Consider the following 16,797-nt stretch of genomic DNA (forward strand, 5'->3'; position numbering starts at 1 on the left):
ATTAAAAAATATCACAATAACAAATAAAATTTTATTAACAGGTCTCAAGTTCCCACGCCTTGCGTGGGAAGTCATTACCTAGTATATATATATATATATATATATGGTTATAAACATCTCTAAATTCATCAAAACACACATTAACCAAAATGGGTTCCAAAGCCCACATTAGTTCAAGTACTAACAGCCATTATCCATCCAAACAATAGAGTACTAAATTCACATCAGTTCAACTAGTAATAGCCATTACGCATCCAAAAAAACAAAGTACTCTTTCCAAACAAAAACATAGACTAAAGCAGCAATTTGTGTCAAACTGAAGTCATCTTCATGAGCATATCCAAAAGCCAACCTTTTTCATCTCCTCAAGAGCATTTAATAGCATTGTACTGCATTGAAAGAAAAGTATCATATGCATTAGAATCGATTTCAGTCAAAAAAATGCCATTACAAGCATACACTATTGAATTTGAATGAATAGTCATACTGAACAAAAATCCAATTAAGTCAATATGATAAGCTCCCACCAACATCATGTACAATGTCACACCACAGGACCACACATCCGCAATCTAGAAAATAGACAGCAATTACAAAATGAATGAAGACCTTCTTGAGACAAAACTATTTAATGAGCAGAAAGTAGGTAGCAGTGCATGCCTATTAAGCAGGAAGAAATGAACTGAACAAGCATAACCACTAGCACAAAGTTTACAAGATACTTGAGACAAGGGCCATATTGCTGATTTAGAAGAAACAGTACAAGTGATCCTTTGGCAGCTTTGGCTGACTCTTCTTTCCTACTAAGTTAGGTGCTTCATGATAACCGGTCCGCATACAGTTTGAGACTTTGTATCTTAGAAATTGTTCTACTTAACTATTGCCTTTGATCTTCATCTACTTTGCATCTGGTTTATCTGTTGATATATGAAGGTGGAATTTGGACTTTGTTATAAACTTGGATTGAAGCTCCAAACTTCAATCTTTGGATTTATCTGTTTTTTGTTTCTTAGAAACGGAGACAAGGTCCATCACTTTTCTTTTTCTTTTTTTTTTTTGGTAGTTGATTAAACAGCTATACACTTTTTGTGAAGATAACAATCAGAGCACAAGATTTGGTAGAATTAAAGGCTTCGTTGTGTAACTTTTCATTTTTCAGATATTCATAAGTCAAAGTTTGACAAATTCTAAAAATCCTCTCCTTTTTAGATACACTTTAGCAGCACTTTTTGTGTAGTATCATATATTAGTAAGCTATTACCATCTAAGTCATCGACAAGTTAAGAGTGCACAAATAAGGATAAATGAAAAAGTAAAGTGAAAATTTCAATTAAGCTTCACTAAAATCACTAAAGATAAAAAAAAAATACTTCTTCCTTAGTGTATCGATAAAAAAAAAATCAGACAAATATTGATCTAATAGGATAGTCTTCTAAAACTATGCTTACGGTGCTTACAAAGCCAAATAAAAGGAAGGCTCCTGCAAAAGATACCAGTTCGGAAACTAACCAAAACTTGTCCATAGAAACCATAGGAATACATCTAAATAGGATTACAGTCCATAACCATTGTTTGTACATTCAATTGTTTCATCTCTATGTGGGAGATGCAACATCAGATGTAACTGAGGCGGCATAAAGAATTTTCCAAACTTGGAGAGAATCCCTTGAGGCAAGGTTATTAGATGTAGTCACAACTCAATTTTCTCAATATAGTGCTCCAATTTGTCTCAAGAAATATCAATGGCAAGAGATACAAGAACTAAATTTTAGACCAACTCCTCTGACTTAGCCATTAACTTATCTTGTAGCAGATCAGACATGAACAATTAACTGCACATGTTAAATGATGTCTAAACACAATTGCTAAATGAAAGAGAATATTAGTACTCATTACATAGCCGTTTAGGTTGCTGCTGATTCCTTCTATAAGCATACTAAAGATGTTTACCAATGCTATGTAAAGGTAAACAATATCATTTTAGTTGAATAAAGACTCCACAACTAAAGAGGCTACATTTTCATGCAACAGTTGAGATGGATAACCAGCATGGATTGCCAAAAATGTTAACAACCAAATGATACTTGAATCTTTAATCATCCTCAGAAACACACATCACCAGGAAGGAGATGCAAAATCTGTTACACCAGAATTTACCTTTTACCAGATTTGACAGACCATTTTCCTTCAAACTTCTTGAAATCACCATCAACTATCGAAAACTGGAGTTCACGGTCATTTGCCTGAATAAATTTTATTTGCAAATAGTTAACTGAGATAAAGTTATCACATTAGAATGCCTAGTTACTGCTACCTACTCTATTAGAATGAAAATGCAGTTTAACATCTCACATTATATTACTTGCAATAACTACTTTGTTGTCTTTGCCTTTTGTAATCTCACAAAGGTTTAACAAATCACGTATCACCATCACAAGAAACTTGTTTTCCTGCCACAGTTGATGCAAAAAATAAAAGTAAGAAAATGGTGAAAAAGAAAAAGAACCACAAAACTGAAAGTTATCCAAACACAAGGTCTCATTCTGAGAAGAAAGAAGCCAGAAAATAGTCACTCAGCGAAAAAAGACTAAAAAACAGGAAAAATATACAGCATAAAGCAATACACTTGTTCCTCCATCATTGATCCTGATATAGATCCTATTGCCCAGCAAGGTATTTAGGTTGTTCCATATCCAATCCTCACTATTCAGCTGTTTACTTAACTTCCTCAGCATCTGTTAACAAGATTCATCATACATGTCAACACCTTTTTTAAAAAAATTTTACATGTCAACTCCTTGAACAAATATAGAAGAAAATCATAATAACTATAGCAGTTTCGACAAGGAAAGATTTGAGCCCCATCATATTTAGAACCAAAATAACAATACTTAGTTTGCAGTTTCAGTTGGCATTACAAATGTATAAGAAGTCACCATTCATTACACTAAAAGCTTCACCTATGAGTAGAAGAAATACTCAACTAACTAGAAAAAATTCAGACATGAGTTCCACATAAGTCAGTGAATATGAGCATGTCTTAACTATAGAAGAACCTAACAATTGAAAATAAATTCACAACCTGAGCTGCAGCACCTCCAAGTTCAATAATACCAGTTGTTTGCTTAGGATCACCTCCTACAGTGCCAAGGGCATAATTAGCAACGACCCAGGCATATACACCTTCATCAGAACCTAAACAATGGATCATCCAACTTTAGACTTTCAAAATATAACAAGAATTAAATGCTAACAAAACTAGTTTATAAGAATTAATATGACTAAATAAAAGCCCATATAGCATTGCCAAGCTATTAGATAGGAAATGCAGCAGTTAGCATGAGACCAACATCCAAGTACATTTTACCCAGAATTCAAAAATCTGAATCTACCTATAATCTGGCCTTACTTACTTAAAGTTCAAATTTTGACTCCTTAGCAAGCACATTGTCACTTGAAGTTGAATAAACCAAAAAGATAAGCAATAACAAACACCTAACAAAGAAGTTATATCCACTCAGACAGGGTTGCAAAAGTTCACATTCTCAATGTCCAGATACGTCACTAGCATACTAACTAGAGCAAAGCACTAGAATTTCCAACACTCTTACCATTGATTATACAAAACATGCTTCAAAATGCAGATCAGAGAACCAAAATTAAAAGAAATCCACAAGCCAAATGGCATCATACCGGAAATAACGGAAGCCCAATCATCGTAAAACCTGAAATCCGAGCCCCTCAACACGGTTCGGCAAGCCTCCAAAATCCTATCTTGAACTCCTTTCTCCAACATCCTCAAACCAGCAGTTGCCATTAGCCTAATTTCAGTCTCCCTCCAATACTCCCGAGGTACCCTTTTCCTCCCAAACTCCACCAGCTCCGCCACCGCAGAAGCAGCCCTCTCCGGCTCCTCCGCAAAATCAGACAACCCTGGCTGTCCTTAGCCTTCTTAGCATCAAGGCAAGCCCCAATTTTCTTGAGAAGACTGATAGCATTGGAGGTTTTCTCCATGGCCTCAGCAGAATCGGAGATCACACAGGGGATTTGCAGGACAGACTCGATCCGGTGGCTGCGGGCCATGACAAGGGAAGGCACTGCAGAGGCGGCGATGGCAGAAACCACGGCATACCATTTCTTGTTAACTGGGACCTGCGGTGCCAATGGTGCCAGATCTTGGTCGGAGCAAACATGCGGCCGCCGCAGCACATGTTGCCATAGACACCCTGGCCAGCACGGTGAGTGCCACCGCCAGGAACACGAGAGATACGAGAAACAGCGAGACCAGCACCCCAAGACTCGGCGGAGGTCTGGTGGCCGGCGGACCTAGAGACAGCTTAGGGTTGGCGAGAGTTCTTGGAGATGTCGCGATGAATGTCTTGCTAAAATGATGTCCGAAATTTTTCTAAGTATTATGAGTGTTTTTGTTTGACTCTTGCTAAAATGACGTCGTTTCTGCTTCTTTTGTTTACCCATCTCTACTCGTTCAATTTTGTTCAATTTTTACCTTCCCCCGCCTGTACACCAAATTTCAGCTTCCCCCGCCTCTACTCCAATTTTGAGCTTCCCACTTCCATTTTAGCTTCAGCCAAAAAATAACGCTTTCAAGTGACTTTTGTACTAACTATTTGGACCTTTCTTTACAAAAACAACGTCTTCTCTAGTATATCTCTTTTTCTTTTCTCTATCTTTGTGTAATTAAAGTTTTTTATTATTTTGAGTTTTTAGCTCATAAGTTGTATTAAAACTTTATTTGTTGCATTAAAACTTTAGAATATGAAAATTTAGTGTTTTTTGATAATGTTGTTTACTAACACAGGTTTTTTTTATCTCTACAAAAAATTAATGTCCAAAAACTAAAAAGCTTATTAAAAATACGTTTATGATTCAAAAAAAAATCTTTTGATGCAAATATTTTTGGTATTATTTTAATAATTTTATGAAATATGTACGAATTATGGTTTGACAAGACCTAACAATACTGTTTAGTTGATCAAATAACCAAAATAATTTGCTAATATATGCATGATACACTAAATGTTTTTGGTACAAGTACCGATTCATAAACCATAAACAATGTGACTATTGTAATTAATAATAAACTCCAGTCATCCAATTGGTTTACTAGTTGATCAAATAACCAAAATGGTTTACTAATACATGCACGAAACACTAAATCTATTTGATACATGTACTGATTCATAAACCATAAACAATTTGATTATTGTAAATTGTAATACATAACAAACTCCAGTCATGGAATTGTCAAGATTTTTACTTAATTTCATATTAAATTTTGTTATTCTGTTCCATTATTTTCACACTATGTTAATCAGTAATTTCCCATATGTTGTCAAGAGAACTAAATAAAGAATTCATTATATTTTTTAACTTTATAACAAGGTATTAGCTATGTTTGGAATAATTGAAAAATAGGAAAACATTATTTTTTACAATAAATACCTCATTTTGCTAATGATAAACACAACTTAAAGTGTAAAAGCATAGGGTGGCATAATAAAATTAATAAAAATTTTCTTTATCACATACGAGACTAATTTGCAAAAGATGAGGTGTCATGGTAAAGTTAATGAGATTAGTTTACCAAATACGGGGCTAAACTATAAAAGTTCGAGTGTCATAATATAATTAATTAAATTTACTTGCAGCATATGGGCCATATAGAAAAAATTAAGGTGGTATATGGGGTTAAAATATAAAAGTTAGGGTGTCATAGTAGAATTAATAAAATTTGTTTACAACACATGGGTCATATTGAAAAAATTAAGGTGGTATATGGGGTCAAAATGTAAAAGTTAGGGTGTCATAGTTGAATTAATAAAATTTATTTACAACACATGGGGCATATTCAAAAAATTAAGATGGTATATGGGGTTAAAATATAAAAGTTAGGGTGTCATAGCAAAATTAATAAAATTTATTTACAACACATGGGCCATATTAAAAAAAATTAAGGTGGTATACGGGGTCAAATTGTAAAAGTTAGGGTGGCATGGTAGAATTAATAAAACTTATTTACAACATATGGGCCATATTGAAAATATTAGGGTGACATAGTAGAATTAGCGAAAGTGAGATGGCAATAAATTATTTGGACAGTGACGACTAGTTGTTGTCACTAATTTAGAACTGGCAACCATATTGTGACGATATTTTAAGTTGTCACTGTAGGACGAGTTTCAGTGACAACATATTTTCTAGTCGTCACAACAGCGATCTCCCGCCACACTGGATAGTTGCGCGCCATCCATATTGTGACGACTTATCTCGTGTTGTCACTATTGACGGGTGAACCCACGATCAAGTATGACGATATTAAAAGTCATCACTAAAGTATTCAATTGTGACAACTTTCTCTCTTGTCGCAGAGAATGTTGTCACAAAAGGCCAAATTTCTTGTAGTGAAAAGAACTAAAATATGATGTTTATAAAGAAAAATAATAATATAATAAAAAGTAAGACAGAAGATCCGTTACGATAATTTGATTGTGTACATGTATGAATACAAGTTTTAAAACATTAGCACTTCTGTCCTTATAACGAGTCAATTAACCATAAGCTCTTTTTATTAATTAATCATAGGCTGGCTGCCCTTTTCCCTACTGTTCCCAACGACTCAAAAAATAAAAAGACGGAAGGACATACATAATAGAAAAATTAAAGGACAACGCGTGACGGTGATTAAATAATTGTGATTGTAAAGTACAACTCATGATGGGCATGGTTCAATTTTTAATTGAAGTGATGAGATTGAATTTGGGAAAAAAATTTTAAAAGAAGGACAAAATTTGTTGTGCATGTATGTAATTTTAGTGCCTATATTTATTGTTTATTTTTTTAAAAGGACAAAATTTGTTCTACATGTATGTAATTTTAGTGTCTAAATTTATTATTTATTTTTTAAATATTTATATTTGTTATGATAGTATACACATCGCTGGATGTAATTGATACGGACAATTGCACAAGTCCCATATCTAGAAAGATGTATAACTTCATTTTTTTTTGGGAGGGGGGGGGGGGAGGGTTAGTATTTCATGATTAAGCTTCCATAACCTTTTATGAACCATCAATGCACATGATCTTGAGAACAGCTAGGTTGTGCAAAAGTTTGGCAAAATGGCAACCAAAAAACAAAAAACAGCCAAAAATGGCAACCAAAAGGGTCAATTTCAGTCACTCTTCCTAAATTTTAGGTGACAAATACCTTGCGGTCTTCTGATTATTTATGGAGAAGATAAATCAATTCCTACCAACCCCGCCCCTCCCCCCCCCCCCCCCCCCCCCCCCCACAGTCCCCCAACAAAAAATAAATAAATAAATAAAGGACAAAATAAACTCTTTTGTCTCGTCATGATTGAGCCAAATCAGACACAAAGTCTTTAAAATATTTTTGTCTGAACTTCCTCCTTCATCAAAAGCCTGTCTTGCCAAATCCTTCCACTTTTTCTCATTTTTCCTAATCTCTTGTCCTTTCTTCCCGTCCATCACTAGGTTTATGCATTGACTAATCACATCTCTTCTAACAATTCCATTTTCATCTGGCCGAGCCTTGATTCCCATTTTCCAAATGTCGATTACAAACTTGGCATTTGTGCTTTGATCTGTCCATTGTGGCATTGCTATCATCGGGACTCCCAAACTTAAGGCCTCCAATGTTGAATTCCACCCACAATGAGTTATAAAGCAGCTTATAGATTTGTGGGCTAAAACGTCAAGCTGAGGGCACCATGAGATTATTAGTCCTTTGCCAAATGTTTCTTTAACAAAGTCTTTCGGCAGCTTCTTTGACTCTGATTCTCTAACCACCCAGAGAAAATTATAGCTGCTAGCTCTCAAGCTCCATGCTAATTCTTCCATCTGCTTAACTTCAAGTTCTGCCAAACTTCCAAATGATACATAAACAACTGAACTGATTGACCTTTCATTTAGCCATGACATGCAAGCATTTGTCATTGGCTTAAAAAGATTGAGACCATACTGCTTGTCATCTTCAAGGCGCTTTTCTAAGTACATGGATGGAATAGTTGGTCCAATTGTCTTTACCGGTAGGATTTTTGCCATCCAGTGAATCACCTAAGCAATATGTAATACAAAACCAATAAATTCATAGTAGTAGACAAAATGCCACTTTTTTTAGTTTTTAGTTAACAAACACCTAACTGCCCACTTGCGTAGCTCGGTTGGTCACGGCCCCTCCTCAGGATACTTTGTTGATCCCTCACCAGCATGGTTCGCCATCGCGGGTCGCGGTTGCGTCGCGGTCTCAGTTGTTCCACGTCCGTTGCGGCATATCGGTTGAATATCGGGTGATATGAACATTATAACACATTAAAGTTTTCCAAAATTGTGAAAAAATTACTAAAATTACAAAATACTGAAAAAGACACAATTTAAAAAAATATCGGAATCGACTCCGAGTTGACTTGGATATATCGACCGATATCATGTATCACGGATTCGAATCGGTCAATATCGGCCGAGTCAGAGCGAGTCGTCGCGGATATGATGATATCCACGATTCGGGGATCGGTATCATACCGGTCCCTTCTATTCCAGATACAACTCGGCCGATACGTATCGGTATCGGCCGATATGGCGAACCATGCTCACCAAGGTTCGAGTCCTAGGGTTAACATGTTCAAGGGGAAGGGGCCTCTCCTTTTGAATCGCGGGGGATTAGTCGGATCCGGCTTACTCGAAGCCCGGATACCCCCTGCGTCCAGAAAAAAAAAAAAAAAAAAAAAGAGTTAACAGACACCTAACTGGCATGGTCATTCAAGACTTGGGTTCCCGACTGTAATATGTGTACGTATTATTAGATATATTGGCCGGAGGGAATCTTGATCTAGTGCTTAAAATTCAGCTCTCAAAAAATTAGAAATCTTAAATTCAAATTCTCCTTCTCCCTCCCGGGCTTCTTAAATCTAATAATTTCCCTATTAAAATACGAAAATATAAAAAAGACGTATTGAAGTACGCTTACCTCTTCCTCCAACCCGTAAAATGTGTTGAAAAAGATCCAGTCAGCTTCTTCAAAATTTTCCACTTGGTCATGTACAATCAGCTGTGAACTTGCTGGATATAGACCAGGATTAGACACAAAAGAGGGCAGATCTGAAGCTAATAGTGGTCGCAAACCGGGAATGTCCACTTCAGTCGCCTCTAGAGGAAGCTTCAAAAGTCCTTTGTGGACATGGTTGTAGATGTTATTGACAGCACAGGATTGAGTGAAGAACACACCCGCACGTACGCCAAGATCCTTGGCTACATCTAGACACCAAGGCAAGAATGCATCATAAATGATACAATCAACAGGACGGCCCGAATCTTGAAGCTTCAAGACTAGCTCAGTCAGAGTTTCTGAGCCAACCTTTTGAAACCTAGGAAAGTATATTTCCAGTACAATTCCATTTGCCCCCTCATCATATCCATCAGAGATGGTCTCCACTGAGATAGAAGCTGAGACTTCATCCACAGTTTCAAACAAGAACTTGGTTGTAGCAAACGTGACTTTGACGCCCTCATGTTGCAAACGCTTAGCAAATTGGAGCATTGGGTTTATGTGACCTTGGACGGGATATGGCAATATCAGGCAATGAGCTCTGTGAGTTTCCATCAATTGCTATAACCAAGAATTTGAGAATGCACTGTTTGGAGGTTCCAAAACCTTTGCATAGCACTTGTAGCAGAAAACACGACATTAGAATTTATTATAGCGCAGTAGGTGGTGCTGTCTAGGGGTGGAGCTGAACCAAGTAGCTCGGCTCGAGCTCGCGAGCTACTTGGTCAGCAACTCGAGATCGAGCTCGGTTGATCAAGCTCGATCTCGAGCTCGAGCTGCTCGTTAGACCAATCGAATCGAGCTCGATCTTAGATACATGATACTCGAGAGCTCGACGAACTCTATCGAGTATCGTATAAAAAATTTTAAAAAAATTGTATATATAATTACTAATATAGGTAAACAACTTATGAAATTTACAATGAACCATTCTACCACCTTTACTTATTTGTGGGGACAAAGTAGGGATTTCATAAATCATAAATCATTATTTGTGTGGGCAATGAAGGAAAGCACAGATTTTTTTTTGCGCAGGTTTTTGAGCTCATTTTACGAGCTTAGCTCGAGTACTCGAGCTCGAATACTCTAGCTCGAATCTTATTCGAGTTCGACCTCGAGTTAACTATATAGAGTCGAGTTCGAGTCTGAAGTTTGAGGCTTGTTCGAGCTCTATCTCGAGCTCGACTGGACTCGACAGTACAGCTAGTGTTGTCCATCGCTATGGACCAATGGAAAGTTGGGATAGTCGTGTTCACCCAAACCAATATTTTAGATTATTTTCATTGAAGATTGTTTGGAAACCTGTTTATAATAATATTATAGTATTTTTTTGAAATGCAAAATATATGATACTTAAAATTGGTTGAAAAAATTAAAAGATTTTAAAAAACGTGTTTATAATACAACATAAAGAAAATTTTCAAATAATTTACTATTCAAACACACTAGTAAAAGCCTTTTGGAGCAGTTGCTTCCTTGCCGCTATTTCAGAGAACAATGGCTGTTTTTATAAATTACAATCTTCAGATTAGCTAACCTCTAGTAGCTATTGATTGGATCAGGTTGGATTCTTCTCAATCGGTACTAACACAACAAATGTCGACATTTAATAAGAAATCAACGTTGATCTTCTCATTTTATCAATCTAATCAGAGGTAAAGAATTCCAACCATGTCTGGAACTTGAGCTCAATGTTCTAACATCGTTCTTTATAGCCCTGCTGCATTATACACAGCTGAAACAAGTAAAGTGCATAAACAATCAGAGAAAGAGGGCTGAATTTTCATTAGCAGCCCTCTCCATATGGCTCGAGATTTAAAAAAGTAGTGCATAAACAAGAATAATTTTGAAATAAATATATGTTTTAGCTTTCCTCGAGCATCTACCCTACCGCCTGATAGATACCAAAGAAAATTGGTCGGAAGGGCATGCTAGGAGCAATAGTTTTTTTTTTTTTTTTTGTAAAAACCTAAAATATGATGTTTATGAAGGAGAAATAACAATATAATAAAAAGTGGGATAGAAGATAATTTGATTGTGTACATGTATGAATACAAATTTTAAAACATTAGCACTTCTGTCCTTTACAATGACTCAATTAACCATAAGCTCTTTTTATTAATTAATCATTAATCATAGGCTGGCAGTCCTTTTCCCAACTGTTCCCAACGACTCAAAAAATAAAAAGACAGAAGGACATTCACAATAGAAAAATCAAAGGACAGCTCATGATGGGCATGGTTCAATTTTAAAATGAAGTGATGAGATTAAATTTGGAAAAAAAATTAAAAGAATGACAAAATTTTTTGTACATGCATGTAATTTTAGTGTATATATTTATTATTTATTTTTTAAGTATTTATATTTGTTATGATAGTATACACATTGCCCGGTGTAATTGATATGGACAATTGCACAAGTCCAATATCTAGGAAGATGTATAACTTCTTTTTTTTTTGTGTTGGGGGGGGGGGGGGAGGGGTTATTATTTCATGATTAAGCTTCCATAACCTTTTATGAACCATCAATGCACATCATCTTGAGAACAGCTAGGTTATGCAACATTAGGTTCGCAAAATGGCAACCAAAAGGGTCAATTTCAGTCACTCTTCTTAAATTTTAGGTGACAAATACCTTGCAGTCTTTTGATTGTTTATGGAGAAGATAAATCAAATTCCTACAAACCCCCCCCCCCCCCACCCCAACACCCAAAAAAAAAAACAAATGAAGGACAAAATAAACTCTTTTGTCTCGTCATGATTGAGCCAAATCTGACACAAAGTCTTTAATGTTTTCATCTGAACTTCCCCCTTCTTCAAATGCCAGTCTTGCCAACTCCTTCCACTTTTTTGCACTTTTCCTAATCTCTTGTCCAATCTCCCCCTCCATCACTAGGCTAATGCATTGACCAATGACATCTCTTCTAACAATTCCATTTTCATCTGGCTGAGCCTTGATTCCTATTTTCCAAATGTCCATTACAAACCTGGCATTTGTGCTTTGATCTGTCCATTGTGGCATTGCAATCATTGGGACTCCCAAACTTGAGGCCTCCAATGTTGAATTCCACCCAAAATGAGTTATAAAGCACCCTAGATTTGTGGCCTAAAACTTCAAGCTGAGGACACCATGAGAATATTAACCCTTTGTCAAACGTTTCGTCCACAAAACCTTTTGGCAGCTTCTTTGATTCTGATTCTCTAACCACCCATATAAAATGATAGTTGTGGTTCTCAAGCCCCATGATAATTCTTCCATCTGCTCAACATCAAGTTCTGCCAAACTTCCAAATGCTACATAAACAACTGAACTAATTGACCTTTCACTTAGCCATGAAATGCACGCATTATTCATTGGTTTAAAAAGATTGGGACCATATTGCTTGTCATCTTCAAGGCGCTTGTCTAAGTACATGGAAGGAATAGTTGGTCCAATTGTCTCTACTGGTAGGATTGTTGCCATCCAACCATTCACCTAATTAAGGAATACAAAACAAATAAAATTCACAGTATTACAAACAAAATCTTTTTAGATTTTATTTGAGAAGGAGCTATCTTGGCATGTCATTAAGGACTTAGATTTGCCACGAGCCAGCCCATAATTTATACAAGTAAAACTAAGATATATTCAAGTCCGCTTACCTCCTCCTCCAATCTGTAAAATCCGTTGAAAAAGATCCAGTCAGCTTCTTCAAATTTTTCCAATTGGTCATGCAAAACCAGCTGAGAACTTGCTGGATATGGACCCGAATTAGACACAAAAGAGGGCAGATCTGAAGCTAGAAATGGTGGCAAACCAGGAATGTCCACTTCACTCTCCTCTAGAGGAAGTTTCAAAAGCCCTTTGTGGACATGGTGGTAGATGTTATTGACAGCGCAAGATTGAGTGAACACACCCGCACGTACTCCAAGATCCTTGGCTACATCTAGACACCAAGGCAAGAGTGAATCATAAATGATACAATCAACAGGACAGCCCAAATCCTGAAGCTTCAAGATTAGCTCAGTCAAAGTTTCTGAGCCAACCTTTCGAAATTTAGGAAAGTATATTTCCGGTACAATTCCATTTGCTCCCTCATCATATCCATCACATATGGTTTTCACTGAGATAGAACCTGAGCCTTCATCGAGTGTTTTAAACAAGAAATTGGTTGTAGCGAGGGTGATTTTGGTGCCCTCATGTTGCAAACTCTTAGCAAATTGGAGCATTGGGTTTATGTGACTTTGGATGGGGAATGGCAATATCATGCAATGAGCTCTGTAAGTTTCCATAATTGCTATGACCAAGAGACTATTGAGTATGGACTGCTTTGTGGGCTCGCGGGGTTGTACTTGTACCTTGTATGAGTGGATCAAGAAAATATAAAGAAAACAAAAGAAAACACAACTGGTAAGTGGTATTGTCCATCGCTATGGGGCCAATGGAGTGTTGGTTAGGTTTGTTCATCACCAAAAACAAAACTCTAAATTATTTGGAAAATTTAATAGAACAACACTGTCTAATGCATTTTGTAATGCTGTTGCATGTGAGATGTAATGGTGATTAAAAAAAGTAAAATTATTGGAGCAAAATTAAACTTTCATTTACTGATCAACTATGAAAGCTTCACAAAGGAGGGAGAATCCTTGTATCTACATTCACTACGTTATTCTATACATTTTACTTGTCAAAAAAAGATTAGTGAGAAAACAAAGCGAGTAGTACTTATTAAAGAAAACAGCTATGTTCTATGCCCAACTCTATTGCCAGTTCCCAGCTATGTACATGCTTTTTAATTTGAGAATGATTTTGGTAAGATCATGTATAAGATCCACCACTTTAGGCATCTTATTAATTCCTAGAAACGTGCTTAATTATAATGTAATAAAAAAAGAATTTCAAATAATTTACTATCTGAAAACACCAACTTTGCTCTTGAATTTTTCTTTTTTCTTTTTCCTTCTTCTAGAATATAGTATAAATTGAAAAATAGGAATGTTGCATTTGCCTGGCACATAGTTGTAGGGAATCGCACGAGCATGCACAGCGAAAAAATTAAAATTTTTTATTCCTTAATAGATCATCTTTCGATTAAGTTCACATGACATAGAGTTTGTTTCAAAAGATTTTTTCGACCCCTGAAAATCTTCTTAAAGCCATGGAGTTTGAAGCACAGGATGGCAAAGAGATCTATGTAACCGCACATGGGTCTAGCCTCTAATGGTAATCAACATAAACTTTCTTAGTTAGAACCTCCAAGATTAAAGATTAAATTAATTTTGCTAGATTACTGCTAACTATTGCCAAAACTTGTCACATAAATTTTACAAGAGAAACCCTAATTTTTTAATATGAAAAATCCACCTAAGTGAGAGAAATAAGAGACGTGAATTTTTTCTTATTTTCTTGGACGAATTTTGAGTAATTTCCTTTCAATATTTTTCTAAAAAATCTCAGGTAATTTGTATGTCGATTAGTCTTGCTACCAAAAGCTTAATAAATATTTATAGACAAATAAAATGACCAGAAACTTAAAATTAGTTTTCAATAGGAATTAGTTTCCTTATTCTAATACAACTCTTATATTTGGAAGATTTAAAATTATTTGCATCATAAGTCTCTCAAGTTTTGAAATAAATATAATGTTTTATCTTTCCTCAAGCATCTACCCTACTGCTTGATAGATACCAAAGAAAATTGGCCGGAAGGGCATGCAAGGAGCATTAGTTTTTTTCTTTTTGGTAAAGAAAAGTTTGGGTGTTTTCAATTCAAGTCATCATTACGGAAAAGGACATTATTCAGGACAAGCATACATTCTTACTAATTGAGCCAACATAAGTTGGTTGCTGGAAACATTAATTAATGAAGACAATGTAAAATCAAGTTTTTGTCCCAAAAACAAAATAAAATAAGTTTATTATTCTCCAGATCTGCTGTATCAGTTGATTTTTATATCTATGCATCTTTGTCATATTTTGATGTACTTACTATCATTAGTGCAAATATTGGCATAAAATTATCATTGTTATCAAAAAATAATTTGATCGTGTACATTTATGAATACAAATTTTTAAACATTAGTACTTCTGTCCTTTACAATGAGTCGATTAGCCATAAGCTCTTTTTATTAATTAATCATAGGCTGGCAGTCCTTTTCCCAACGACTCAAAAAGTAAAAAGACGAAAGGACATTCATAATAGATAATAGAAAAATTGAAGTCACGGCTCTTCTGATTTGAAAGAGATTTTACGGGAAAGTCGGATATAGGTTCTCTACAATCATGGTGGTGATTAAATAAGTGTGAAAATAAAGTACAAACTCATGATGGGCATGGTCCAATTTTAAATCGAAGGGATGAGATTAAATTTGGAACATAAATTCAATGGAAGGACAGAATTTTGTTATATATGTATGCTATTTTAGTGTCTAAATTTGTTATTTATTTTTTAAGAGTGTTTCTTGGGCCAGAGCAAAATTAGGGCGTCATCAAATCTTAGAATCAGCAGTCGTCTCCCTCTTCTGCTGCTCCAACTCCAGCAAAGGCTTTGCAAGAGATATTTTCAGATCCAGCCGTCGCCCTTTTTTCTTCTGTTCTAATTTGAGCGCTTTTGCTAGAGCATGTCGTGAACAACAGAGAAAGGGATAAGTGAGAGACTTTCCTTCAGCTGTATTTTTGGAAAGCATGAAAGAAAAACAATAGGAAACCTCGTGATGTGCTTCACGCAAACGGATGGTTATGCGGATCCAATGTTTTAGTCTTTCAAGTCTTTTCCAATTTGGAAATTGATTCACCATTCTTCAAGCAAGCTTAAACCGAAAGAGGAGTTTCTCTGGCGTGAGATAAAGGATGCATCTGATGCATGCACCCCACATTACTTTGCAATGAGGTTCATTAAGGCTGGAGGTTTGGTCTATGCTGTTGGTGGTGTGAAGGGCGATGAGGAAGAGAGGCACTTGTTTGAGCCAAGCAGACTGCCCTGAAAGTTCAATTGCATCTCTCTCTCAACTCCTCTAGAAAACTCTCGAGCAGAGATTAAGTGCCCAATGCATGGGGCAAAGTATTGCCCCTTATAGAGGAAATTGATGGTCGCATCTATGTCCTATCTGGGCCCCTGCCCAACTATGGATCCCCTGATATAGTTGACATCGGCTTTGAGGTTTATTATCCTTCTGAGGATAGGTGGGCTGATTTGCCGATTCCTCCTTTTCTCGAAAAAGACAGTTACTCCGAGATGTTTAGGGGCTTCTTTTCATATGTAGTGATTGGTTCAAGGTTGTGTGTTTCGACTGGGGAATATGAGTGTGCTTTTGACACTGTGCAATGGGAGTGGGAGGCTTGTGAGTTATTTTCTGATTTCCCTCTTCAACCTACCGGACATTATATACGACACCTAGATGGTTGCGGTCCTCCATTTCCTTTTTAGAAAAAATCCACCCTATATAAAGACAATATCTTTTGTGCATTATACCTGCCTTTCATCCTCCTGTCAATGCCTTTCAAATTTGTGATGAGAAAGCGGTAAAAATGCCCCTTTTATTAGATGGCATGCCATATGGAGTTGCTATTGATCTTGTTGATTTAGGAAATGATTACTTTGCTATAATGCTTTTTGAAGACGAAACAGATAGACGTGTCGAAGATATGACAATTGTCACTTTCGAGCTGCTTTCAAAAAGAGGGGGAGATGGAGCTCTGAGTTATGCATTGGTAGGTACAAGGACTTGTAATGCA

General features: G+C 36.1%; 3 protein-coding genes across 11 annotated transcripts; all 3 read right to left on the minus strand.

The window, feature by feature from the left end:
- Positions 1 to 124: 124 nt before the first annotated feature.
- Positions 125 to 4,408, minus strand: LOC113696975 (probable apyrase 5). Of its 9 annotated transcripts, none has more exons than XM_072084079.1 (7): positions 3,694 to 4,407; positions 3,083 to 3,195; positions 2,610 to 2,735; positions 2,353 to 2,450; positions 2,158 to 2,243; positions 541 to 572; positions 125 to 389 (listed from the first exon to the last, which is right to left on the minus strand). In XM_072084079.1, exons 1-5 carry the CDS (start codon positions 3,815 to 3,817, stop codon positions 2,213 to 2,215), a joined length of 492 nt encoding a protein of 163 aa, XP_071940180.1. In that variant the 5' UTR covers positions 3,818 to 4,407; the 3' UTR covers positions 125 to 389; positions 541 to 572; positions 2,158 to 2,212. The 9 variants fall into 9 exon arrangements, with proteins under 9 accessions (XP_071940180.1, XP_071940143.1, XP_071940250.1 ...); XM_072084042.1 differs by having other exon boundaries at positions 488 to 572; XM_072084149.1 differs by lacking the exon at positions 541 to 572 and having other exon boundaries at positions 3,083 to 3,138.
- LOC113736108 (UDP-glycosyltransferase 74G1-like) lies at positions 3,817 to 9,651 on the minus strand. Its single transcript, XM_072083524.1, has 4 exons — positions 9,008 to 9,651; positions 7,361 to 8,097; positions 4,271 to 4,382; positions 3,817 to 4,152 (listed from the first exon to the last, which is right to left on the minus strand). The coding sequence occupies exons 1-4, from the start codon at positions 9,638 to 9,640 to the stop codon at positions 3,817 to 3,819; spliced, it is 1,818 nt and encodes a 605-aa protein (XP_071939625.1). The 5' UTR covers positions 9,641 to 9,651.
- Positions 9,652 to 11,839: 2,188 nt separating this feature from the next.
- LOC113736124 (UDP-glycosyltransferase 74G1-like) lies at positions 11,840 to 13,356 on the minus strand. Its single transcript, XM_072083529.1, has 3 exons — positions 12,727 to 13,356; positions 12,257 to 12,559; positions 11,840 to 12,136 (listed from the first exon to the last, which is right to left on the minus strand). Exons 1-3 carry the CDS (start codon positions 13,354 to 13,356, stop codon positions 11,840 to 11,842), a joined length of 1,230 nt encoding a protein of 409 aa, XP_071939630.1.
- Between the last annotated feature and the right edge of the window lie 3,441 nt (positions 13,357 to 16,797).

This window comes from Coffea arabica, chromosome 1c, assembly GCF_036785885.1.
Source record: "Coffea arabica cultivar ET-39 chromosome 1c, Coffea Arabica ET-39 HiFi, whole genome shotgun sequence".
NCBI lineage: Eukaryota > Viridiplantae > Streptophyta > Magnoliopsida > Gentianales > Rubiaceae > Coffea > Coffea arabica.

Excerpts from the sequence above, each read along its gene's own strand:
- LOC113696975 (XM_072084079.1), bottom strand. The coding sequence starts at position 3,817 with ATGGCAACTGCTGGTTTGAGGATGTTGGAGAAAGGAGTTCAAGATAGG. Across the intron at positions 3,196-3,693 it reads TTGGGCTTCCGTTATTTCCG|GTTCTGATGAAGGTGTATAT; the intron begins GTATGATGCCAT and ends TCCATTGTTTAG. Across the intron at positions 2,736-3,082 it reads TTGGAGGTGCTGCAGCTCAG|ATGCTGAGGAAGTTAAGTAA; the intron begins GTTGTGAATTTA and ends TCTTGTTAACAG.
- LOC113736108 (XM_072083524.1), bottom strand. The coding sequence starts at position 9,640 with ATGGAAACTCACAGAGCTCATTGCCTGATATTGCCATATCCCGTCCAA. Across the intron at positions 8,098-9,007 it reads TTTACGGGTTGGAGGAAGAG|GTGATTCACTGGATGGCAAA; the intron begins GTAAGCGTACTT and ends CATATTGCTTAG. Across the intron at positions 4,153-4,270 it reads TGCTGGTCTCGCTGTTTCTC|GTCCCAGTTAACAAGAAATG; the intron begins GTATCTCTCGTG and ends TTGGCACCGCAG.
- LOC113736124 (XM_072083529.1), bottom strand. The coding sequence starts at position 13,356 with ATGGAAACTTACAGAGCTCATTGCATGATATTGCCATTCCCCATCCAA. Across the intron at positions 12,560-12,726 it reads TTTACAGATTGGAGGAGGAG|GTGAATGGTTGGATGGCAAC; the intron begins GTAAGCGGACTT and ends TTCCTTAATTAG. Across the intron at positions 12,137-12,256 it reads ATCAAAGAAGCTGCCAAAAG|GCCTCAAGTTTGGGAGTCCC; the intron begins GTTTTGTGGACG and ends TCAACATTGGAG.